At 41.2% G+C, this 24869-nt stretch overlaps 1 protein-coding gene across 2 annotated transcripts in view; it reads left to right on the forward strand.

Annotated features, from left to right (window-relative positions):
• Positions 1 to 24869, forward strand: part of FOCAD (focadhesin) — a 297598-nt gene that overhangs the window by 22279 nt on the left and 250450 nt on the right. Inside the window, exons 2-5 of one of the 2 annotated variants that reach the window (XM_034663973.1) lie at positions 4528 to 4680; positions 7529 to 7617; positions 10977 to 11051; positions 13690 to 13844. In XM_034663973.1, the coding sequence (XP_034519864.1) occupies positions 4668 to 4680; positions 7529 to 7617; positions 10977 to 11051; positions 13690 to 13844 (332 nt within the window). In that variant the 5' untranslated portion in view covers positions 4528 to 4667. The remainder of the gene's footprint in view (positions 1 to 4527; positions 4681 to 7528; positions 7618 to 10976; positions 11052 to 13689; positions 13845 to 24869) is intronic. The other variant, XM_002918527.4, reaches the window with a different exon arrangement.

Below are 24869 nucleotides of genomic sequence, written 5' to 3' on the forward strand. Positions count from 1 at the left end.
GGATACTGTAAAAATTGTAGATAAGTAAAATCTTTAGATTTTTAAAAATAACTTTTCACCTATATTCCCTTATATATTTAACACACAAATACATACACATATATGACACTTCAAAAAGAGTATTTGAGAATAATTGGAGAAAATGTAAAAAATCAGGCATTATTCAAAGAGGTGGTTTTGTTTTGTTTTTTGTTTTTTGTTTTTTTTACTTTAATGCCTGGTTCTCCTGGACAGCAATCAATTCTAACTTGGAATTTCCTGCCTTTGGTCTTATTTTAGACTCGCATTTCAAAATCTATGAGTAAGTAGCATGTGACATAAACTCAGAAAGAACTAAACTATAAAGGCAGGAATTTGGTTGCAATTAGATATATTTCAGTAAATTGCAACCGGTGAGATCATCAGAACTCATAGTTACCTAAATTTGGTCAGCACTTGAATTCTAGATCCTAAAATTCCTGGGGCACGGTGCAATAATGGGAATGTGCTGGTCCTGCCTCGTGTTACTACTGATGGTCCAGGGATACACCGGGTCGGAAGTGAAGAAACCTCCCTTTTCACCTGAACCGCCGGGCTGATTAGCCTTTTTGGCAAGTTGCTTAACCTCTTTGACATTCAATTTCTTCATTTCTATAGAGAAAAAAAAAAAAGTATGGAAGGAAGATAGTCTCAGGTCTACTGTATTATTAAGGAAGTTCTACCTACTGTAACAAAGAGATCCCAGAAATGCAAATAGTTGATACAAAGTAGAAGATTCTTTCTCTCTCATGAAGTAGTTGGAGTTGCAGGTATGGAGTTCTGCTTCATGCTAGAATCTAGGGATCCAGGTTCCTTCCATCTTGTTTCTGCCACAGTGAGCTAGAGGCATTGTCTTCATGCATATGTTGAATCTGATGCCAGTTGCTAAGACCTGTTGAGGCAGAGAGTGGAGGAAGCAGGCTATTGTCTGGAAGGGACCTATCGCGTTTGCTAAAACTCACTGGAGAGAACTTGATTACACACATGGTCGTACCTAAGCGTCCTTGAGGCCAAGAAATATGATGGAGCTGGTCAGGCTACTGTTTCATTAATACAGACGAAGGGGAACACGGAGCATGAAGGATAGTTAGCAGTCTCCGCCACATCCGTGCAGTTCCTGCTTTCTCCGATTATGATGTTGACCACATGTCTTCGTCACGCCTCTTAGTTGTCCTCTACCTTGGTTTTGAAATTACCAGTTAATATAAAGGTATTTTCTACTCTCAGCTGAATTTAATGATGACTTAGTGGTCTCTATTTTTCTTACACTTGCTGTGTAGTATTAAAAACTTTCATTGTGATTTCCCCATGATCATTTCATTTTTATGGATCATATAGTGAGGAGGGCCCTGATGTCTTGTCCTGTTTATTTGAGAGTGCACGTGGCAGTTGGATTTCAGAGCTTTTGAAGGAAGAGCTGAGGCTAAGCTTGAGTTTCTAGCAGGCATCAGGATTTAATACAGGGTGAATGAAATAGAATCCAGCTGCTGGATCCTAGAGAGCATGTGGAGAAGCAATTAGGGACCAAGAACTGGTAGGTGAGGAGCTAAGCAGGCAGAATAACAAGGAAGACATAAATACTGGATAGCAAAGCAGAGTGGGTGGTTGAAAAGGATAGACAGGTTCCCCCCCCCTTTCTTTTTTTTTTTTTTAAAGATTTTATTTATTTATTTGGCAGAGATAAAGACAGCCAGCAAGAGAGGGAACACAAGCAGGGGGAGTGGGAGGGGAAGAAGCAGGCTCATAGCGGAGGAGCCTGATGTGGGGCTCGATCCCATAATGCCGAGATCACGCCCCGAGCCGAAGGCAGACACTTAACCGCTGTGCCACCCAGGTGCCCCGATCCCCCCCATTCTTTAAGAAGCTGGGCAAAGCAACTAGGAGACACAAGAATATACCCCTGAGCCGCAGTCTTGACAAACTTATAAGATCATCTCAAATTTTTTGGTGGCACTCTCAGCTTTTGTATAAGCCATTAAAATGAAAGTCATGAAAAGTTGTCAAATATGTGTTTAAAATCCTCAGGCTGATGGTTCCATAGCTTAATTTGTGGGAGGAAGAAACCATATGAACAATTGGAATAGTTGATCAAGTCTTAGAAGGAAGAAAAGTCCTACTAGATTTTGTGTCCCTGAAACAGAGGGCCCCATTAGTGAGTGAAGTATGTATTTTTGTCAGTCTGCTAATATAAACTCTCTCTAGCTCTGGCTTGACCTGCGTTGCTTCCCTGAGTCCTTCCTGTAAAGGAGTTTGGTGGTGAAGGGTGTTCAAAGTCATCTTTCTCTGTGATCATCAGACACTCCCCCAACATCCCGTCCTCAGCTACCCCACATAATCCCTTGCTGGGTGCCCATAGCAAGTGTGAATGTACTTAGAGAGAGCTCTCGTTTTCCAGGTTGTGCACTTCATTGGAAGTTGGACACGAAACACTTTTGTGTGATGTACGGTTGTGTCTTTCCATATCCCAGGGAAAACTAAACACCTGAAGTGTTGTGTCTCTGCCACTCCTTTATTACCTTTAGAATGCAGTTGATAGGTTTATTTTCTTGGAAGTATTCTTCCGGTGCTGGAACACCTTGGCAGAGAAGGTGATAATTGCTGAAGTTAAACAATGCTTTGATTCCCCTGGAACTTAAAGTCCTCATTAAAAATTCTCTTTCGGATTTAGATTTAGACAGCCAAAAAAGGCACCATGACAGGTTGGAGATAAATCTTTAAAAATCAAACACTTTTGTGACAGGTGGTTTATGGAGCACATACTGTGAGTGGTTTCCCTTTTGTAAAGAATGTCATGGGAAGAAGTAATGTATAAATTGTTTTCTTTAATGCATGAAATGCCCAAGGGAAGTTGAGATTAGAAATAAAGTAGGACACAAGCTAGACTACCAATGCTAAAGCAAGCATTATGTACTCTCTCTCTTTTTTTTTTTTGAAATTCCCTCCGAGAATATGATGTTCTGATACCTTGAAAGGCCAAATGGTTGTGATTAACCTTGAAGTCTAAGTCTCCAGCCGGTGAAAGACAGTTGCAGTTTGTAGCCCAAGGGTAGCAAATCAAGGGTGATATCAAATCATCGTGCAGCTTGGGGAGTGGTTTTTGGAATGCTTAGTGGCCGTTTATTAAGCAAGGTCAAGTTGTTATACTTTGAAAAATGTATTTTAAAAATGTATTGATTCTCTAAAGTGTCACACAGATCTTGGGGCTGTCTTTTGTAAACTTAGGTATTTGGCACCTGTACTTAAGTAATTTTGATAACAAAAGTACTCTCTTAAGCCATTGGCCTACCTCCTGGAGACAAAGTCGTTCTTTCTGTACGGTTTGGCTTTTCACTGCATGATAAGTTATTAGGCTAACCAGCTGCTCATCAGTCCTCAAAGCATTTTGGAATTCCACCATTCTGGGCATGCATCAGAGAGTAGAACCACGCATTTTCTTCTATTTTGCTCTATCACTGTTGACATTTGGGTGAGACTCTTCTGTGATATGTTTATAAGCATCTGTTACTCTGGAGAGTTTGAAGTCTCCTTTGTACTGACTTAGATTAGATCATCAGAAAACGGTACTTGCACTCCATTCGCCGAGTCTCTCTTGCTAAATTACATGGTATGTTATACCCATGGCTTTACCTAGGGTTTGTTTAAAAAAGAAGTAATATAAAATTCCCTTTAGCTTATGTTGCTGACAGTATTGCTTATTATATCACTCTGTATTCCATACATAAAGCCTAACCTGAGAAATTTCCTTCAGAGTTCAGGGACATGAAAAAATTTGTTTTCTTTGATAAAAGGTACTTCTCCCCCCCCCCCCCCGGTTTTTAGATAATAAAATATGTATTATTTACCTTATGTATATATTTACTTGTGCTTGGGAGCACAGGGCCAAACTCGAATGTCAATGTTAGCAATTGTGTCAACATGTTTTATAAATTAATTTAAAAAATAGCCATTAATTAAACCAGGAGTCAGCAAACTATGGCCCACCCTCCTCCTGTGCTTGTAAAGAAAGTTTTCTCGGAGCGTAGCCATGGTCGATCGTCCATGTATTATCTATGGCTGCTTCCATGCTACTGTGGCAAATTTGAGTAGTTGCTGTCTGACCCTTTAGAAAAGAAATATTTCCAATCCCAATGCAAATAGTCACATGATGGTATGCGCCAGCCAGAACACTGAAAGAATACAAAACAAGGTGACTTCTAGAAAATGTGGCTACTTAGGTAAGGCCTAACAAAAAAGATGGGCTATGAAAGACATTTCATGTTTAAATAGTGGGAACATACAGAAAAGGGCATTTTATGGGGGCGAGAACAGCATAAGTAAAATTCCTTAGGAATGAGCACATTTTGAGCAACATGGGACTAATTTGAAAACTGCTGTAGCCAGATTGGAATTAGACAGCAGTGACGATGAAGCTGACTGCGAGAGATGCTTGATGGAGGGCTTAAAAGTGAGGAATCAGAATTTGCATTTTATCTGACAGGCTAGTGAAACCCCGCTCTGAATTCTTCGCAGGGAAATGATGTGATGGAAATCGTGTTTTAGGACAATTCATCTGACAGCAGTGTATGGGATGTGCTCATGCGTGGAGATCCCCGGGACTAAGCAGTTACTGAAGCACGCCTAGCAGGAGGAAATGATATGAGGAGGGTAAAATGGGGATGAGAGGTAGGCTCCGAGGTGCGGGGAGGGATGAAAGCGACTTGGTGATTGAGTGGCTGCAGAGAATGGTAGCAAAGGAACTCTTGAGAGAACTGGGAAAAGTGGACCCAAAATGGTAAATGTGTTTGTGAGGAAAGATAGGTTCTTTCCTCTTCCTCCCTTTCTTTTTTTTTTTTTTTTAAAGATTTTTTTTTTTTTTTACTTATTTAAATTCAGTTAACATAAAGTGTATCATTACTTTCAGAGTTAGAGGTCGGCGATTCATCAGTTGCATATAACACCCAGTGCTCATCACATCACGTGCCTCCTTAGTGCCCATCACCCAGTTACCCCATCCCCCCACCCATCTCCCCTTCCAGCAACCCTCAGTTTGTTTCCTATAGTCTTTGTCTCCCTCTCTGATTTTGTCTTATTTTGTTTTTCCCTCCCTTCCCCTATGATCCTCTGTTTTGTTTCTTAAATTCCACATATGAATGAAGCCATATGATAATTGTCACTCTCCGATTGTTTAAGATTTTATTTATTTATATGCCAGAGAGAGTGAGAGAAAGCATAAACAGGGGGAGTGGCAGGCAGAGGGAGAAGCAGGCTCCCTGCTGACCAAGGAGCCCGATGCAAGACTCAATCCCAGGACCCTGGGGTCATGACCTGAGCCGAAGGCAATTGCTTAGCCCATTGAGCCATCCAGGCATTCCTATGATCTGACTTCTTATTGACTTTCTGATTTCCCATTCTCTTCCTCCTTAACTCACTTTTTAAAAAAAGATTTTATTTGTTTATTTGAGAAAAAGAGAGAGAGCGTGAGTGGAGGGGGAGGGGCAAAGGGAGAGGGAGAAGCAGGCTTCCCATGGAGCAGGGAGCCCGACTCTGGACTCGATCCCAGGACCCTGGGATCACGACCTGAGCCAAAGCAGACGTTTAACAACTGAGCCACCCAGGGGCCCCTTTTATTCACTCTTGACTCCTTTCTTCGCTCTTTTCTAGCCCCGGCCTTAAGCACTTGAACTCTCGGCTTTTGCACTCACTGTTTACTGTGCCCGTGAGACTCTTCCCCCAGACATCTGTATGGCTATCTCACAAAGGACCCTGGCTGCCATATTTAAGATAGAGAGAGTTTCTGTAATACTCTAAGCTCCGTGAGTGTAGGGGATTTTTGTCTGTTCTGTTCCCTGAGGTTGCCTGAACACGCAGAGCAGTGCCTGACTCCCAATAGGCAGCTAATAAGTATTTGAGTGAATGAGTGAATGAAAATTCAAGGTGCCAATATACGATCCCTACAAAATCTTTTACCCTCTTGGAGATCTCTTCATCCTAGGTTCCCCAGGGACATACTCTGGGAAATTGTGTTATGATAGCTTATGGAATTCCAAAGAGCAGAAAATCCCAAGAAAAAGGAGGTGGACACATCTGAAAAGTTGAAGAAATTTTGACCCGCATAAACTAATGAGTAGATTTTGATAGGAGACATAACTTGCAGTCTCGGAACAAGCTGTTTCAGTGGGCTCAATGTCAAATTCGGGGGAATAAAGTTGGCCCTAGATGTTGAAGAAGAAGACTGGGATAAATGAACCATTCAGCGTGTTTAGTTTTGAAGGAAGGGAAGGAAAATAGAGCCATGCATTCAACACAAGGCACCTCCATTTGTGAGAGCAGGAGAGCTTGGTTTTGCTGCTTGTTATTTTTATAAGGTAACCTGGACTACCTGGAATTTTTTAAAAATATATATGTATATATTTTTAAGTAGGCTCCATGCCCAGCATGAAGCGCACCACGGGGCTTGAACTCATGACCTTGAGACCTTGAGATCAAGAGATCAAGAGTGGGATGCTTAACCAACTGAGCCGCTCAGGCGCCCCTAAAGCATCTTATTTTTCAAAGGAGTGTAATTTGGTGGGTTCAGTGCTGCGTGGACTAGATAAATTGAGATCCTTAGGAAGTCCTCTCAGTACTTCGGAGCCTTCTCTTGCCCTTGCCCTCCTCCATCCTTTTTGCATGCTTGAAAAATTTTTTTTTCTCTTTTCCTTTTTCTTTTTCTTCTTTTTTTCTGCCCAGTAGGAATGAGAGGTCTGATGTCAGTATTAAAAGTTGGTGCTGGGGTGCCTGGGTGGCGCAGCGGTTAAGCGTCTGCCTTCGGCTCAGGGCGTGATCCCGGCGTTCTGGGATCGAGCCCCACATCAGGCTCCTCTGCTGGGAGCCTGCTTCTTCCTCTCCCACTCCCTCTGCTTGTGTTCTCTCTCTCTCTCTGGCTGTCTCTATCTCTGTCAAATAAATAAAATCTTTAAAAAAAAAAAAAAGTTGGTGCTAATTGCTTGCTCTTTTAGCAGACGAGCAATCTGTTTCCGTGTGTGAATTTCTAGGTCATTTCTATACTCCCTGAGAAAAGCTCACGTAGGCTTTACACTTGTCACTAGCACTTAGATGAGTGCTTCAATGAAAGCTTGTACCCGAACTGTGGTAGCATTTAAATAATTTTGCAAAAATTTGATTCTTTCTCTCTTAGAAGTTTTGATCTTTGAAAGCATTTCTATTTCAAACTTGTGGTTGAACTTTTAAAAGCCTGTTATTTAGTCTTGACCTTTTGGATCTTGGGGGGGTTTCGATAGTGTGAATTAATCTGTTCTAGGATTTGCTCTAATGGGAAAAACCAAGAGTGGTTGAGCATTTCAGTTTATTTATCAGTCATGGCATTTGTGGGCCGAAGTGGTTGGTGATCATATGCCAGCAATTACGCTGCAGGGCCCTGTGCCTTATTTCCATTGTTGCCTTTGGAATGAATTACTTTTATGTTATTTGAGGAATAATTGGTTTGAAATCCTTTTCCAGACTAACAAATATTCTTTTGTTTTGATTACAGAGTCTGCATATATACCTGTAAGAGAAGCAAAAATGTCAGATGATATCAGGAAAAGGTTTGAATTTCCAAATTCTCTTATCCAATCACAGGTAATTTTTATTTATTTAATTATTTTTGCTTCATGGTAACAAATGAGCTGCTTTGGTGGATTGCTAGTAGAGCTTTACATTTGTAACATTAAGTATTTTATTCTATAAATAGGATTCTACGTACATATTGCTTTATTAACTTTTCTATAAGTTCATTTGAAGATTTCTACTTGAGGGGCACCTGGCTGGCTCAGTCAGTGGAGCATGCTAATGTGGATCTTAGGGTTGTGAGTTTGAGCCCCACATCGGGTGCAGAGATTATTTTATTTTATTTTTTTAAGATTTTATTTATTTATTTGAGAGAGAGTGTGTGAGAGGGAGAGGGACAGAGAATCTGAAGCAGACTCTGCACTGAGCACAGAGCCCGACATGGGGACTTGATCCCAGAACCATGAGATCATGACCTGAGTGGAAACCAAGAGTCGGCCGCTTAACCAACTGAGCCACCCAAGCGCCCTAATATCTTGTAGAGATTACTTTTAAAAAATTAAATAAAAAAACAAAACAAAAGTTTATATGTGAGATAGGAAAGTGAATACTTGAAATTGACCAATCCTTCTTCTTCTTTTCTTTTTTTTTTTAAAGATTTTTTTTTTATTTATTTGGGGGGGAGAGAGAGAGAGAGAGAGAGAGAGAGAGAGAGAGAGAGAGCCCATAGAGGGAGAAGCAGACTCCGTGCTGAGCACAGAGCCTGACTCGGGGCTTGATCCCAGGACCCTGAGATTATGACCTGAGCCAAAGGCAGACACTTAACCGACTGAGCCACCCCGGTGCTCCCCAACCCCAGCTTCTATTTATATCATACTTTTTGTCTTAGACATAATTAAACCTCTATGAGCTAGGAGACCCCTGGATCTGTATTTTTTTTTAAGTCTGTAATGAATTTTGGGGAATAGAAGTAAGTGGTTATACATCTACAGAGTATGAGAGATTGATATTTAAAATGGTATATTTTATTCCTGTACAACTATTAAGAATAAGAGATTTTGACCATAATAACTGACATTCAGTAAGTGAAATATCCCGGATTAAAAAATTTGATGTATATACTGACACAGGCAGGGTTTGGTGATAATTTATTTTAGAGAGCTTTTCAGTTATTACGGTTCAAACAAAAGTGGTTTTCTGGTTAGCCTTCCACTAACTAGGAGCGTTCTGGTTAGTCGAGGTACTGTAAAAGCTTACTGTCTTTTCTTGTGAGAGTGAAGCCAGGGGCCCAGCAGAAGCCAGCCCGAAGACTGGATGACATACAGCGCCTTGGATGCTTTCAACAGTTTTCTCCGGAGATGCCTGCTGTGGGAATTGACTTAGCTGGGTAGTGGGGAACCCTTCCATGAGGAGTAGGACACTCCTTATGCAAGATTCCCTTCTACCTGACTGGGTTGGAGTCCTATCCTGTGCAGCACAGGTCCTTGCCATGAAGAGGAAGATGAAGGCTTGGAGGATACCGTCTGCAGTTCCTATTTTTCTGTGCCTGGAGTCCCTTCATTAGCATAGATAACCGAGAAATGCCTATGTGTGTTACTGTTAAATTCAGTGAGAAGTGTGCATGTATTGTTTCATGGAGAATGTGTCTTTCAACTATTCTGTTGTAGAAAACCTAAGTAGCAAGATAGGGTCATTTATCCTTGGATTGTACTTTAAAATCAATGTAGCCTGTGTTCTCTGATTTGTTAGAAGGATACATAGAAAGGCAAACTGGAGAAGTTGGATCTGGTGGGGGGATGTTTGTCAGTAGGCTGATCTTCTTTTAGTCTTTTTTTTCTAAATATGAAAGGGAGCTTTTTTTTTTTTTTGGTCCCTGTTGTGATTCATACTGGTTTTATTTGGTTCTTGCAATTGTGCCCTGTTCTCTGTGAATACTTCTTATTGTTCTTTTGTAACCACTGCTCAGAGTTAGCACCATATTTCATTGATTCACAAACGTTTTTTCACATTTTAGCAGCTTTGAAATTGGGTTGCATCTAGTAATTCGTGACAGCAGTTGTTATACAGTTGGTATTGCCTGCACCATTGTGAACTTGGCCGTGATTTTCTAAATGAGTCTGAAGGAACTCTTTCACTAATATAAAAGCAAAATTCTAAATTCTAAGGTGCGTGATATAACATAGATTGACGGGCAGCCTTTCTTCCTCAGCAGTACAGAAAATAATGGTGCATCTTGCAGTTGATGGCCAGTTGCATTCAATGAAATATGGTCTATTTTGTAAACAGGCACCAAAACTGTTCACTGGTCTTCAATTCTTGTTACTGTTCCTTTAACTAGGAGGTAAGAGACAGTTCTTTGGTCTAAACTTAATATTCATGTAAAAGAGTGATTTATATTACAAAACTGAGGTCATCAAGCATTGAGGTCTTAAGTCATTTCCAATGCGTGAAACACAAAAAGAAACAAAGGAGGAGGGGATGCTCTGTTCTTGTGTGAGCTTTTCTGGAGACTACAAGACTGACAGGTATTCACAGATGTATCATACGTTGGTCCAAGTGCGGGATCAACACTTCTGCAGGTGGAGAGTTTTTTCCAGCCTGTACGCAGGATGGCTGTCATGGCGGGCCTACGGCTCTAAGACAACAGAGCAGTGTTGGGGAGTGCTGAGGAACCAGGAGAGTGGAGTGGAGGTGGTATGAAGAGCAATATATATGTATTTATGTCATCAGCACTCCTCTCTAAGAGTCTTAGATTGAATTTTGGGCTTTTTGACCAAAGCAGGATATGGGAACATTTTGGAGATTTATGAGACTAAAAGCTTATGAAAGGGCTGACGCCTATGAGAAAATAATAAAGAAATGAAATCATAGAGCCTACGCGAGAGAGAATGGTTGTGGCAGGGGGAGCCCTGTTGGTTCAGATCTGTACGCGCCGTGGTCGTAAAGATGGGGATGAGTTTTCTCCATCTTCATTAAGGGCGTGATGAAGCATGATGGATTTCATTTAGATGCAAAAATGATTTTAAAAGCTGTGGAGTTTCTCATTTGTCTCACGGTTTAATGGATGAAGCAATCTCGCATTATCTTCTAATACTAAGTGACAGCAATTTGAACTGAAAACCTGGCAATTTTCTTAACATCTATGTACTGTAGTTTGCTTATTGGGATAAAAATGCTTACCTTGAGAGTTGTTATGAAGCTAAGAAATTATGTATGTAGAATGCCTAATTCACTGCCTGCCGCACAGCGCACTCTCAAATGGATGGGGATTTCATTACCACTTGACTGGCGGGCACACTCATATTCCTATCACCTAGTATTTTTTTTTTCATATCAACTAGTATTGACAGGAGTTACCTTCAAATGCACTAATTGGAGAGAACTTCTGATGCCATGTATTTATTGATTTTTTTCTTTTTTTTTTTTTTAAGGCTGTGGGTCATCTAATTGCTGCAGTCCTGAAGGAAAATGGTTTTTCAGAAAAGATCCACCAATCCACAAACCAGGTCTGTATTCAACTTTGTGCCTGAGTTCTGTTCAGTTACTGCTCCCAGCTGCACATAGGCACTCCTCATGTCTCAGGTCACCGTAGAAATGATTTCGAACTGGTTTTGTTCGTTTGTTTTTTGGTTTACCATGTTCTTCTTCCAAATTCTTTTTTTTTTTTTTTTATTTAAGATTTTATTTATTTGTCAGAGAGAGAGAGCGCGCACACGTGAGCACAAGCAGGGGGAGTGGCAGAGGGAGAAATACGCAGAGGGAGAAGCAGGCTCCCCTCTGACCGGGGAGCCCAATGTGGGACTTGATCCCAAGACCCTGGGATCGTGACCTGAGCCAAAGGCAGATGCTTAACCAACTGAGCCACAAAGGCGTCCCCCTTCTTCCAAATTCTTTACAATTTTGAAATCGGTTACAATAGACTCCGGGAAGGAGATATAGATGGGGTGGTGAAGGGGAGTATTCTTGTGACTCTTTGTGAAAAATAGCATGAGTGGAAAGAGGGTAGACATGCCTTAGAGAAGGTTGGTAGGATTTTCTCTGAGGGAATCTTTTCGTTTAATGGAGAAACTGAACAGAGCAACGTTGTTTGGATATAGGAGACTGCTCCTACTTTAGGGTGCCCCGAATAGGAGTTCTAAATTGGAAAGGTCATGCCTTGGTGCTTGGAGCTGAAGGAGAATTTCCGTACCATGCGTAGGGCAGGAGAAGGCCAAGATTGAAGCAGTGATAGCTTCCTGTGATGGAGACCATTGGGTTTTGGTCAACCCGTGTTGTAGATTTTGACCTGCTGGTTGGAAATTCCACTTAAGTGGGTGCTCTCAGGTAAACTCTGTGGAGAATGTAGAGGATGGAAATAAAATATTTTTTTTTTCACAAGAGAAGTAATTGATTTCCTTTCTCTCACACTGCTTTTTTTTACCCCCTCATACTGCTTTTGATTAGCTACTGCAAGTTACATCTGTTTCAGCATCTGCTGCCATGTTGAAATCAGTGCAGAAGCAAACTTCACTAATTGGCATTTATCTGGTATTTGTATGTTGTTGTATAAATCAGGTTTTCTGAAAACCCTGATCTTAATCCTGCCTATAATCACATTATGTACTCTGAGGTGATCTAGTGGTTTTACTTAAACAGCTGGGATTTATTGAATGTCAAATCCCTGTGACTGTTTTCTCTTCTATTAACAAATGAATGCTTACTTCCACGAGGGCACAGTAATACCCGAGGAAAGGGTTTTTTTATTCATTTATTTCGTTTTTCTGGTCTATAATGGAGTAATGACATTTGGAACCCTTTGATATTGGCCATACAGGTGAATGAAATTTCCTTCTGAATAAAAGATCTGGAATATAGCTATTTCTTTCCTGCCGTGACTGTTAACTGTATTGTTCTGTTATAGTGGGATCTGAAGATTGAAAAGGCCCAGAGCCAGCTACAGTGGAAAAGTGGGCACAATATGATGTTGATTTTCATTCTTTCAGTTATTCTGTGGGAGCTGAGGATCTTATTTTTTTTCTCAAATTATGTATTTTTCTAATAACTTATGTCAGGAAGAGGGAAAAATAGCTTCATGATGTGTTCTTAAAACAAAACAAAACCCAAACCACATGTAAATCTAAATGGATTTAACCCACAATACATTCAAGTATGGGTTTATCATTAGTAGTGAACCTCTGGTAGGGTGGGTCATGGATTCTTGAGGAAGTTATGAAAGCTAGAAGCTCTGTCTTTCAAAATAAAGATCTTACATTTACTTACATGCCCTTTTGGCGCTTTTCTCTCAAAGATGACAGACTTACGGTCTGAGGGGGCAAAAAGTCAGTTTCTTTCTTTTTTTAAAGATTTTATTTACTTGAGAGAGAGAAAGAGAGAGAGAGCACAAGCAGGGGGAGAGGTAGAGAGAGAAGCAGACTCCCCACTGAGCAGGGAGTCCGACAGGCTGGATCCCAGGGTGCCGCGATCATGACCTGAGCGAAGGCAGACGCTTAACCGACCGAGCCACCTGGGCGACCCAAGTCAGTTTCTTTCTTGACCACAACAGTTTTCTAGGCTTTTGTTGGAAGCCATGGAAATAGCAGATTGCTGATCCCCCCATCACTGCCTTTCCCCCGGGCCCACATTAGACTTTAGTAAATTGGGGCAAGGGCATTGCAGGGGGTGGTGGGGTGCTTAGAGGTGGTAGAGATTGCTGGTAAGAGAGCAGAAACACGTTCTGAAAGTGTTAACTGCATTTAGGGCTTACACCATAGGCATGATGCGGAGTTCAGCCTAGACTAACTGCTAGGCTGATATCGATGGTGCCTGGTTGAAGGGCTTGGTTGGAGCGCTGTGCGAAAGTCACGTCTTAGTTTTGATCCCGTCAGTTTCCTTGGGTTGCTCAAAGTCAAGTCATAGCCCGGTCTGCAGCCAGGCTTACTTTGCAGCGGGGACACCAGAGGGGCAAGAGTGGCTGTATCGGAACACATCCATTATCTCTCCTGGAAAACCGACTTGAGTTTTTTCTACAAATGGTGGGACAACAGCACCACCTTTGTATTGGAAAGCTAGCCCACTGTGAACAAATTACGCTTCAATGAATGGCTGGCGGTGTGCACGCCTTTGCTGCTCATCAGAAGTGTCTTTTAATCACTGGTTTGATTGCAGACTCCGGCTTTGAACTTGCTGTGGGAGAAGTGTTGCAGTGATAATGTGGTGGTTCGAACAGCCTGCTGTGAGGGTCTCGTGGCCCTTGTCGCTCAGGATCACGCGGAGTTCGGCTACGTGCTCAATGGGATCCTCAACCTGATTCCATCGACCAGGTAGGTCTTCTTTCCTTCGCATTTGATCAGTAAAACACATTTTTAGAAGGAAAAAAAGTCACTCATTTGGCATTAAAGGTCAACATTCACTCTACTTGCCAGTTGTTTTTCTTTCCCTTAAGATGTCATGCAGTGATTATGTGCTGATTTAAACTCTATATTCTTGGAATTTGTGGTTATTTGCTGTACTTAAGCCTTCAGGGATTTTTGAGGCCCCATTCTCTCTCTCTCTCTTTTTAAGATTTTATTTATTTATCAGAGAGAGAGAGCACAAGCAGGGGGAGCGGCAGAGGGAGAGGGAGAAGCAGGCTCCCCACTGAGCAGAGAGCCTGACTCAGGCCTCGATCCCAGGACCCTGGGATCATGACCCGAGCTAAAGCAGACGCTTAACTGACTGAGCCACACAGGCACCATTCTGAGGTGGTCAAACAGGACCATATTTGCACCATGTCATGGAAGTGAGCGTCTCTTCTAAAATGTTCCTTGAAAAGGAGATGCTGCTTTTTGCTTCAAAAAATGATCTTGATCTGTATGCCTTCAATTCAGCCTATTTTAAATCATTTAGGCATCTGCTCCCTTCTCCCAGTTTTTACCCAGCCACTGGCCTCCTTCTCCGCGGGATTGCTTGCTCTCCTTGTGTTTTTTATCGTAGTGTCCTCAGAAGTGAACACCTAATCTTTTTTTCCTGCTTTCCGTGGAGAAGGAATACAGCTGTCACAGTCCGTCTGTGGAAGGTGGTCTCCTGGGCCTGTAGTCTATTAGGTTGAGTAACCTCTGGCCTTTTCATCTTTCTTCACAAATCTTATTTTGTTCTCTTAGATCATCTCTTTGTATCTTTTTGGAACCTTGATTTTTCTCTATAGTGTGTTGTCTCTAGTTAGAAACTCAAGCCCTTTAGTGTGGTATACTTGCCCTTCCCCAGACTGCCTCCAGCCTTCTGTTCGGCCTGTGTTTTCTTCTGTGAACCCTCTTCTCCAGCCAGACACAGCCCTTCCCTATTCCTGAGCCTCTGCATGAGCTCCACTTCTGTGTGGAAGGTTTCTTCCTGTTCTCTTTTTTTTTTTTTTTAAAGATTTTTATTTATTTATTCGACAGAGATAGAGACAGCTAGCGAGAGAGGGAAGGAACACAAGCAGGGGTAGTGGGAGAGGAAGAAGCAGGCTCATAGTGGAGGAGCCTGATGTGGGGCTCGATCCCATAACGCCGGGATCACGCCCTGAGCCAAAGGCAGACGCTTAACTGCTGTGCCACCCAGGTGCCCCCTTCCTGTTCTCCTTCTGACATCGTCTCCTTCATCCTTCAAGGTTCAGCTCAGATGTCACCTCTCCTGGCCAGATAACTTCTCTCTTCCCAGCTGGGCTACTTGCTCTTTCATAGTATTTTTTTTTTAAATCTGTATTTTCATACTGAGCACAGTTTTGGACAGTAATTAGATGTCCAGTATTTCTGAATAAGTAAGAATTTGATCATGGCTAAAAACTTAATCATTTTCTGTCTTTTTCTTTGTGTGCATGCCTACATGTGTGCGCCTGTTCGTGTGTGCACACGTGCGTACATATTTACAAAATCAGTTTTGAGAGGTTTTTAAAAAGTTGAGTTGAATGTGTCTCTCTTTTAACTTATTGGTTGATCTTAAGCAGGCCACATAGATTTTGCCTTATGCCTTTTTTTCAGATGCAGGTAATGGTATTTGTTTCCCCTTAAAATAGTTTTCACATGTCTTAAAATTCGTAAACACAAACGTAAAATCTACTTGCATGTGTAGCTATACTATTTATATTCAGAAGTAATTATCAGCAGCTAAGGAGCCAGGGTAATGTCTCTATGTGAGGAATAATTAGAGCAGGTTAGATCATACCTTTTTTTTTTTTTTTAAGATTTTATTTTTAAGTAATTTGTACACCCCAACATGGGGCTTGAACTTATTATAGCCCTGAGATCAAGAGTTGTCTGCTCTACCAGCTGAGCCAGCCAGGTGCCCCAGATTATACCTTTAATTCCAGAAAGTTATGTTAGAAGGGGCACCTGGGTGGCACAGCGGTTAAGCGTCTGCCTTCGGCTCAGGGAGTGATCCCAGCGTTATGGGATTGAGCCCCACATCAGGCTCCTCCGCTTTGAGCCTGCTTCTTCCTCTCCCACTCCCCCTGCTTGTGTTCCCTCCCTCTCTCGCTGGCTGTCTCTATCTCTGTCGAATAAATAAATAAAATCTTTTAAAAAAAAAAAAGAAAAAGAAAATTATGCCATGTGCGATGTCCTTCATACCTCAGTATAAGTCTGTCATTACTATTGTAAACGGAAAAGCATAAGATTTGCTGATAGTAAATCAGCATGTTATCTGTATATGTTACAATTTGTCAGTAACCTTAAATTTTTTTAAAATTTAAAAGTGTATTTTTTGGGGGCACCTGGGTGGCTCAGTCTGACTGTTGATTTCAGCTGAGGTCATGATCTCAGGGTCATGAGATCAAGACCTGCATCGGGCTCCGTGCCCAGCTTAAGATTCTCTCTCTGCCTGCCGTCTAAAAAATTAGACCAAAAACATGTATTTTTTGAATAAGCAACACAATCACATGGAAAAAATCCAAAAGGGTATATGAGGCAAGGTGGCTGTCTTATTCCTCTATTTCATTTTTTCTCCTCAGAGGCAAAACTCTTACCAGATCTTATTTTCCTTTTAAAGATGTTGTATGTACATATAACTGACAATGTATGTGCTTACATTTTTCCTTAAGAAAAAACCAAACTTAATAGCCTACCGTACACAGGATTTATTTTTTGTTCTTTGGTCAAAAAAATATATCTTGGAAATTGTTCTTTAACAAAAATGAAGTGCTTTCTAATTTTTTCGAGCTGCATAATATTCCATTGTATGAATATGCCATAATTTACCAATTCCCTATTGTTTTCAATTTTTTTTTCTATTATAGGCAGTGGTTCATTGGGTAATATGAAACATATAGGTGACCACTAGTTTTCAAGGGTCATTGGAAACATGGTCAAGACATAGAAGAAAGCCTTGTATTTTATAGTAAACCTATATAGGAATTTTAACGATTGTAAGATCCTGGGGGGAAAAGTTTTTTTATTTATTTATTTTTTTTTTAATTTTTATTTTTTTTATTTTTATTTTTTTTAAGATTTTATTTATTTATGTGACAGAGAGACAGCCAGAGAGAGAGAGGGAACACAGCGGGGAGTGGGAGAGGAAGAAGCAGGCTCCCAGCGGAGGAGCCCGATGTGGGGCTCGATCCCGGAACACCGGGATCACGCCCTGAGCCGAAGGCAGACGCCCAACGACTGCGCTACCCAGGCGCCCCGGAAAAAGTTTTTTTAAAGTTTCTTATCTGAAAATGTTCTTGACTAACTTAAAAGCCCCAGGGAGATGGAGACACAGGGTAGACCTTGAAGCTATCCGGTTTAATTTTTGAATCAATTTGATGATGAAATATGTTATATAAGTGCTACGTTTTCTTTATTGTTGCCAGTAGAGATAATAATTATGTGTGAAGAATTTTTTCATTTGCCTTATTTCAAGTGGCAGAGCTTTGTGGTTTGCAATGATTACAAAGACTACACTTTGCATTGTTTCTGTCTTTTAAAAAAAAACAACCAAAATGAGAATCAAATTTAAGAAATTAAATTTAATTTAATTAAAAACAGGAGATCCAGACAGCCTTCTCCTTCAAATGCTGTTCAGGGAATTTTGTGACACAGAAAACCATCTTTTTACCATGCAGATGGAAGCAAAAAGAAAACTGGGGCACTAGTACTTACATTGCACAAAATAGCCTTTAAAACAAAGACGTAACAAGAAACAGAGAAGAACACTACATAATGATAAAGGAGACAATCCAATAGCAGGATATAACAATTTTAAATATTTATGCACCCAACATGGGAGCACCTAATATATAAAAAACAACTATTGATAGACATAAAGGAAGGAAACAGTAATACAATAATAGAAGACTGTAACACCCCACTTATATCAATGGACAGATCGTCCAGACAGAAAATCAACAAGGAGACAGTGGTTTTGAATGATATGTTGGACCAGATGGACCTAACAGGATTTATCCAGAACATTCTATCCAAAAATAGTGGAATACACATTTCTTTTCAAGTTTACGTGGAACACTGTCCTAAATAGATCACAAGTTAGGCCACAAAATAAATCTCAATAAATTAAAAAAGATTGAGATCATATCTTGTACTTTTTCTGACCACAACAGTATAAAACTAGAAATAAAAATCAAACAAACATACAGCCCCTCCCCCACCCCCGCCCCATATTTATCTTTGGGATATAAAAGCAGGAATGACTTTAACTTTTCCCTCTGCTTCTTGCCTGAGACATTGTGGATCTTCAGTTTCCAGCATTTAAATTTCTACTGGTCTCTGGATTTCCCTTCTTCAAAGAGAGATTTATCAGAATCTAGAGGCACCCTGGGAACAGAGCCACACAATAATTGCTCAGCTTTGATGGAGAACAGGAATTCTAAAGTGTAATCTTTTCATTTTGCTGACCTGCTAGTGTAGCATCCTTCAGGAACTGAGAGAGATTGAGAGAGGGAGGGAGTGAGCCATAGTGAGAGGCAGCCTTCTGTAGAACAGAGATTTAGAGAATGTAGGTTCTGGAGCTTTCTCAGCATTGCAGTAAATGTTGAAAGGGACAAGGAAAGATGGAAGGCAAACTCTGTGAGGTCGTCTCCCCTAGCCTTATAACCTGCTTCTTGGCTCTTTGTAAATCTAGTCTATAAAATTCTCTTGGAACATGTATGGAAGCCCCCACCCCCCGCCTCCCGCCATTCAACCTACAATTTGAGAAACATTGGTCTAGAGCGTGCTACATTGTATAGTCTAACTTTGCAAAAGACTTGACATTTGCAAAGCTCTGGTTGTCTAAGCTTCAGGGAGTGGCTGGGAAAGTGTCTGGCTCCATTTGAGAGACTGTTCCCTTCAAAGGAAGAGTTTGATGTCTAAGAGTGTTCTTGGTTCAAAGCTGAGGCAACATGAAACAATTGTAAACTAGTTTTTATAGCTTCTGTAAACAAAGAAATGGATTTAAGAGGTCTAAAATGTTCTTTTAATCAGTAAGGAAATTTGAAAAAAAAAATTATTCCTTAGGGAGGGTGAAGGAAAGAAGGGGGACCACGAAGGAAATACAGTAAGGAAATCATTATCACCAGTTAAATGTGAATTTTGAAATTAAACAAACTGAAATTAAAGTGAATGATACATGGTAGCATGTACTTTTCTTGTCTCTTAAGGAACTGCTTGTTTTAAGTTTAGATTGTTTTAGATTTTGTTTATTTTTTGTTTATTTTTACTTTGGATTTATCCTGAGATAATGATTCCCAAAGCAAGTTTTTCCATTTTTCTGTTCTTAGATTCTGCCTCCCCCTTACCGTACTGGCTTCTAGAAAGCTCATGCAGCCATTGTTGTAGTTGCTTAGTAACGGGATCGTGCATAAAAACTGTACTCTCCTTTGGAACCAGGTATTCAGTTTTCGATATTGAGATATCATGACAGCCTGTAATTTTAGTTCAGCTGCTTCCCCAACCCCTTCCTTCTTCTAAAAAATGTGTTTGGGAGGATGGTTATGTGCTAGATAAACTAGGCTGGCCCTTGATTTCTGTGCCTTTTGTGCTTTTAAATAGGGGAGAGACCTGCAATTTATGTATTTGGGGAAAATAAAGTGTGTTAAGGTGTGAGAGATTAAAGTCTATTTCCTGAGATTCCTAAAGGAAAGCCTACTTTTTATTTTTTTATTTTTTGAAGATTTTATTTATTTGAGAGAGAGAGAGAGAGAGAGCACGCAGGGGAGGGACAGAGAGCGAGGAAGAGAGAGAATCCTAAGCAGACTCCATGCTGAGCTCAGATCCTGATGCGGGCAGGGCTTGATCCCAGCACCCTGAGATCATAACCTGAGCTGAATCCAAGATTCCGACGCTTAACTGACTGAGCCACCCAGGCGCCCTGCAAAGCCAGCTTTTTTTTTTTTTTTTTAAAGATTTTATTTATTTATTTGACAGAGATAGAGACAGCCAGCTAGAGAGGGAACACAAGCAGGGGGAGTGGGAGAGGAAGAAGCAGGGCCAGCTTTTTAATGAAATCTTGTGTAGACTGTTAAAAATGCCCGTAGTGGGGGCGCCTGGTGGCTCAGTCGTTAAGCGTCTGCCTTCGGGTCAGGGCGTGATCCCGGCGTTATGGGATCGAGCCCCACATCAGGCTCCTCTGCTGAGAGCCTGTTTCTTCCTCTCCTGCTTCCCCTGCTTGTGTTCCCTCTCTCGCTGGCTGTTTCTCTGTCAAATAAATAAATACAATCTTTAAAAAAAAAAAAATGCCGGTAGTGATCCTGACTAAAGCTGATGGATTGAGTGAGTCTTTGATCATAGATTGATGAAGATCCAAGTTGTTTAAAAATGATTCTAAGGACTATTGGGAGTTAATATTTAGGGTAATTTAATGAGAAAAATTCTCATGTCTCTGGCTCTTGTCTTTTATTGATGACTCTGTTCCTTGCGAAACTTGTTTCTTTCTCTTGCAGGCAATGGGTCGCAACTGAGGAGACAATGTATTCATATCTTGTACTCTGGAAGCTTTTCTGTACTATTTAGGTTCTCAATTTTTATTTTATTTGGCAGGAGAAGAAGCATCAAGGAAGGATGCCTTCATGAGGTTTCCCCACGATTTAAGGGGTACAGTCATAGCATGCTTTCATCTGTAGTTGGGGTGTCAGTATTTTTCATGAATTTGGGATGGTTTCAGGTTTATATCTACATGGGTATCTTTGCTCATTTCACTCTTATCTGAGAGTGACAGAATCATTAGACCATGCCTGTTTTCCCATCGTGTCTTCTAAATATTCCTGTAAGCTGTTTAGCTTGTTTCCAGATGTTTTTCTTTTCTTTTCTCCAATCCTTTTTCTTTCCCTAAAATCCCAGAACCTCTCTTAGCTTGCAGCTCATAACCAGAAAAGTGATTCCAGGCACTTTTTTTCGTCTAGGACAGTCTGCCCTATTTCTTTTCAAGTTCCTTGATCTGGTTGAAGGCTTTGTTTGTCTCAAAATCTTCCATTGTAAGAGCCATGTGTTTGTGCTAAGATGTTTCTAGGTGATTTAGGAAAAGCAACTACTGAAACATATGTTACTGTTATAGTGGGAAATGGCTTCAGAAGAAATCAGGCTGTTTTCTGGGACTGAGAAGACAAATTGAGTATGCAGAACTTCCCCAAGCAAAAAGTCAATAACATTATATTTCTTAGATTTTTTTTTTTAAGCATAATTTTTTGTCATTTATTCAAGCCTGGGTTCCCCAGAACTGTTTTTGATTTCCTTCCTTTCTTCCTGGTCTTCTTTGTCTCGCTCTCTTTTCTCATATAATTTTATAACGAATTTAGAAAATGATTTGTTGATCATTAATCTAGTGTTTAACGTTCTCTTACTTGCTGGTGACTTACTGTGCTTAAGGCTGACCAATTATTCTTTCTGGTGAAAAAGGAGACTTGGCCACATTGGTACCATTTGTTCCCATCGTACTCAGCGATGCCCCCTTCGGAGATAATTTGTGTCATTCTCTTCAACCCAGACCCTTGTCATTCTCATCCCTGGTCCAAAAATTAGTATGGGTACTTCCTTGTCCCTCATATTTGGAATATTTCAAAAGCAAAGAACCAAGCATTATTTGAGGTCTTTCCCGAAAGAGACTGAGCATACATGAGCAGTGTTTCACGCTGTCATCGAATCAACCCCACACAAAGCAAACCTGATGCGTGCTCTGCATATGCCCGGTAGTAACTGTGCTATATTTACCTAGAGAAAAGCCAGTTTTGTGGGTGGCTTTAATTACTGTAGTTTGTATAGCTTGACCAAAAATGTTTTCTTTTCTTTCTTAACTTATTTATTTCTTTGGAAACCTCCGGTTCGTTACTGACCCACAGCCCCTCTCATGATAAGATCTGTGCCTTGGCTCTTAGGCCCAGTGAAAATCGAGGTTCCTTTTCCCATTGTCTCTTGCCGCTCCTCTTGTAGCGCAGGCCTGAAGTTTCTGTTGCCGTCACTGAGAGGGTTCTCGAACCCATTCAGCTATTTCCGGCACCTTCCTAAGGAAGAATCTGTCCCAGCTGGCCTTCACGGAAGGATTTTGTACTAGGTTACTGAGTGTGTTAGGACTCTTCGGGCTGCAAGTTGCAGAAACCCACTTGAACTAATTTGAGCATAAAAGGGTGCTTTTATTTTTTTGGTCAATGGGTGTCCCCTAGGACCCAGGAACAGGGATGCAGCCGGACCTCAGAACTGAATTGGATACAGACTGTGTTTCTCCCCTCTTGCCGCAGACTGAGTCTCTCTGCCTCGAATCCCCAGGGCAGCGCCTGCTCCTGGGTTCCTGGCTCTTAGGTATAAGAGACAGCCAGTGGAGGTTGGCCACAGTTAACGGATTTCCAAGGACCTGTGTGTGTGAGATGTTCTCTCTGGACCAGTCAGGTCTGCCAGGGGCCATGTGTTAGTTTCCTGGGGCTGTTGCAACAAAATGACCACAAATTTGGTGGCTTAAAATAACAGAAATTTATTATTTCACAATTCTGGAGGCTAGAAGTACCAAACCAAGGAGGCCACAGGATTGGTTCCTTCTGGAGGCTGGGAGCACACGTTCCATTTCTTTTTTTTCTTTTTCTTTTTTTTTCTTTCTTTTCTTTCTTTTCTTTTCTTCCTTCCTTCCTTCCTTCCTTCCTTCCTTCCTTCCTTCCTTCCTTCCTTCCTTCTTTCTTTTCTTTCTTTTCTTTTCTTTCTTTCATGATTTTATTTATTTATTCATGAGAGAGAGAGGCAGAGGAAGAAGCAGGCTCCCTATGTGGGACTTCATCCCAGGACCCTGGGATCATGACCTGAGCCAAAGGCAGATGCTTAACCAACTGAGCCACCCAGGTGCCCCTCCATTTCTCTCTCTTAGCTCCTGGTGGCTGTTGCAACCCTTGGCATTCCCCGGCTTGTGGCTGCACAACTCTGTCTTTTCAGGCCCTCCTGGTCTGTGTGTCTGTTTCCGCTCCCCCTCCCCTTGCTCTTAGAAGTACACCAGTCATTGAATCTGAGGCCCACCCTGGATGATCTGATCTCAAGATCCTTAATTATATCTGCAGAGACCCTATTTCCAAAGAAAGTCATGTTCACGGGTACCAGGGGATAGAACTTAGATGTATCCTTCTGGGAGACACAATTTAACCCTCTAGAGTCTGTGTCTTCACTGTGTGAACATATGTGTGCCTGGTTCCCTACACGGAAACCACGTGAATGGGGAAGGAGTGGCAAGTCCTCACACAGGAGACTGGAGCACTGTTTGCAAGGAGTCGTCTGCACTAGGATTGAACTTGGAGGAAAGCCATGACTTGGGAAATAGGTATTGTTCAGCCTCCCAGCTCAGCCATAGCTTTGAACTATAATTGTGCTTAAGTGACTAATGTTAGACCAGTGTTGCTCTGACAGGGCTAGAAGGAGGAGACATGGAGTGGATAGAGATCATTGTCAAAGGTAACATAACTGTGTTCCTGTGATGGTGAGATGCCACTGTGTTTTCCATTGTCATCATCCTCTGGAATATTCTTTTGAAACTACGTATTACCTCTCCAAACAGTAACAATGGTAGAAACAACCACTGGCTTGGTTGCCAGGGGGACTGAGGGAAGGAAACCAGCTTATAGTGTCACACAAAAAAATTACCAAGAAAACTTTGGATAAAGTTGGTGTTTAAAAGAGGGACTTTTCGGGGCGCCTGGGTGGCTTAGTCATTAAGCATCTGCCTTTGGCTCAGGGCGTGATCCCAGAGTCCTGGGATTGAGCCCCACATCAGGCTCCTCCGCTGGGAGCCTGCTTCCTCCTCTCCCACTGCCCCTGCTTGTGTTCCCGCTCTCACTGGCTGTCTTTCTCTCTCTGTCAAATAAATAAAAATAAAATCTTTAAAAAATTTAAAAAAAAATTTTAAAAAGAGGAAATTTTCCTATGATTTTAAAAAGTTTTTATAGGGAATTTCAAAAGTAGGTAGAATAATTAATTAATTGGGGGAGGCGGGAGCAGCAGAGGGAGAGGGAGAGAAAGAAAATTTTAAGCAGGCTCCACACCCAGTTTGGAGCCCTACATTAGGGACTCGATCTCATGACCCTGAGATCATGACCCGAGCTGAAATCCAGAGTCGGAAGCTTAACTGACTGAGCCACCCTGGTGCCCCTAGACCCACTCTTTAGAAGCACTGGGGGAGGGGGCAGATGGGGGAGGGATTTAAGTTTCAGAAGTTGCACTGCTATTTAATGATTTTCATGTATAACAAATGAATTAAGAGGGAAGGGAGTGAAAGCAAATGGCATCTTCCAAAGGGGACTTCGCGACCACTCTGATCTTAAGTCACAGGAACCATCTAATATTCTTCAGATTCTCCCAGGAGTTCATGCGCAGTGTGGTGAGTTTAGCTGCACGGTGGGCAGTCTTCAATACAGTAGTTAAATCTCTCTTTACCACACTGAATATTTATCTTTTACTTTACTTATTCTATCAGGAGTCTTAAGTTGGTTTTAGTGTTAGAATTACCAGAATTAAGATATATTAAAAAAAGCTCCAACAAAACGTACCTGCCTCCCTTCCCTCAATAGGGTTGTTTCGTTGCTTGATAACACAACAGGTATTTTATTAATTTTATCTTTCCTTCTATTCCCTCATTTGCTAAATATACAATCCTTGAAATGAAGGGCCTATAACTACAACTAGGAATACCATACATATCGGTTTATTTAGTAGTAAACTAAATAACAAATTTTAATAATGAAGTTATCAGATACGGTCGTGTCAGTGTGCATGTGTAAAATCATGTAATGGTAGAACTAGAAATTACCTTGAGAGGTTACCTCTGCAGTCAAGCAAGACAATATCTTAGCTGTCTTCCATCCAACTATCATCTTTTAATTCGCATTGTTATTGCCTATCTCCTATATACCTGTGCTTGGTGCTGTGATATCATGGTGAGGAAAGCAGAACTAG

This window comes from Ailuropoda melanoleuca, chromosome 7, assembly GCF_002007445.2.
Source record: "Ailuropoda melanoleuca isolate Jingjing chromosome 7, ASM200744v2, whole genome shotgun sequence".
NCBI lineage: Eukaryota > Metazoa > Chordata > Mammalia > Carnivora > Ursidae > Ailuropoda > Ailuropoda melanoleuca.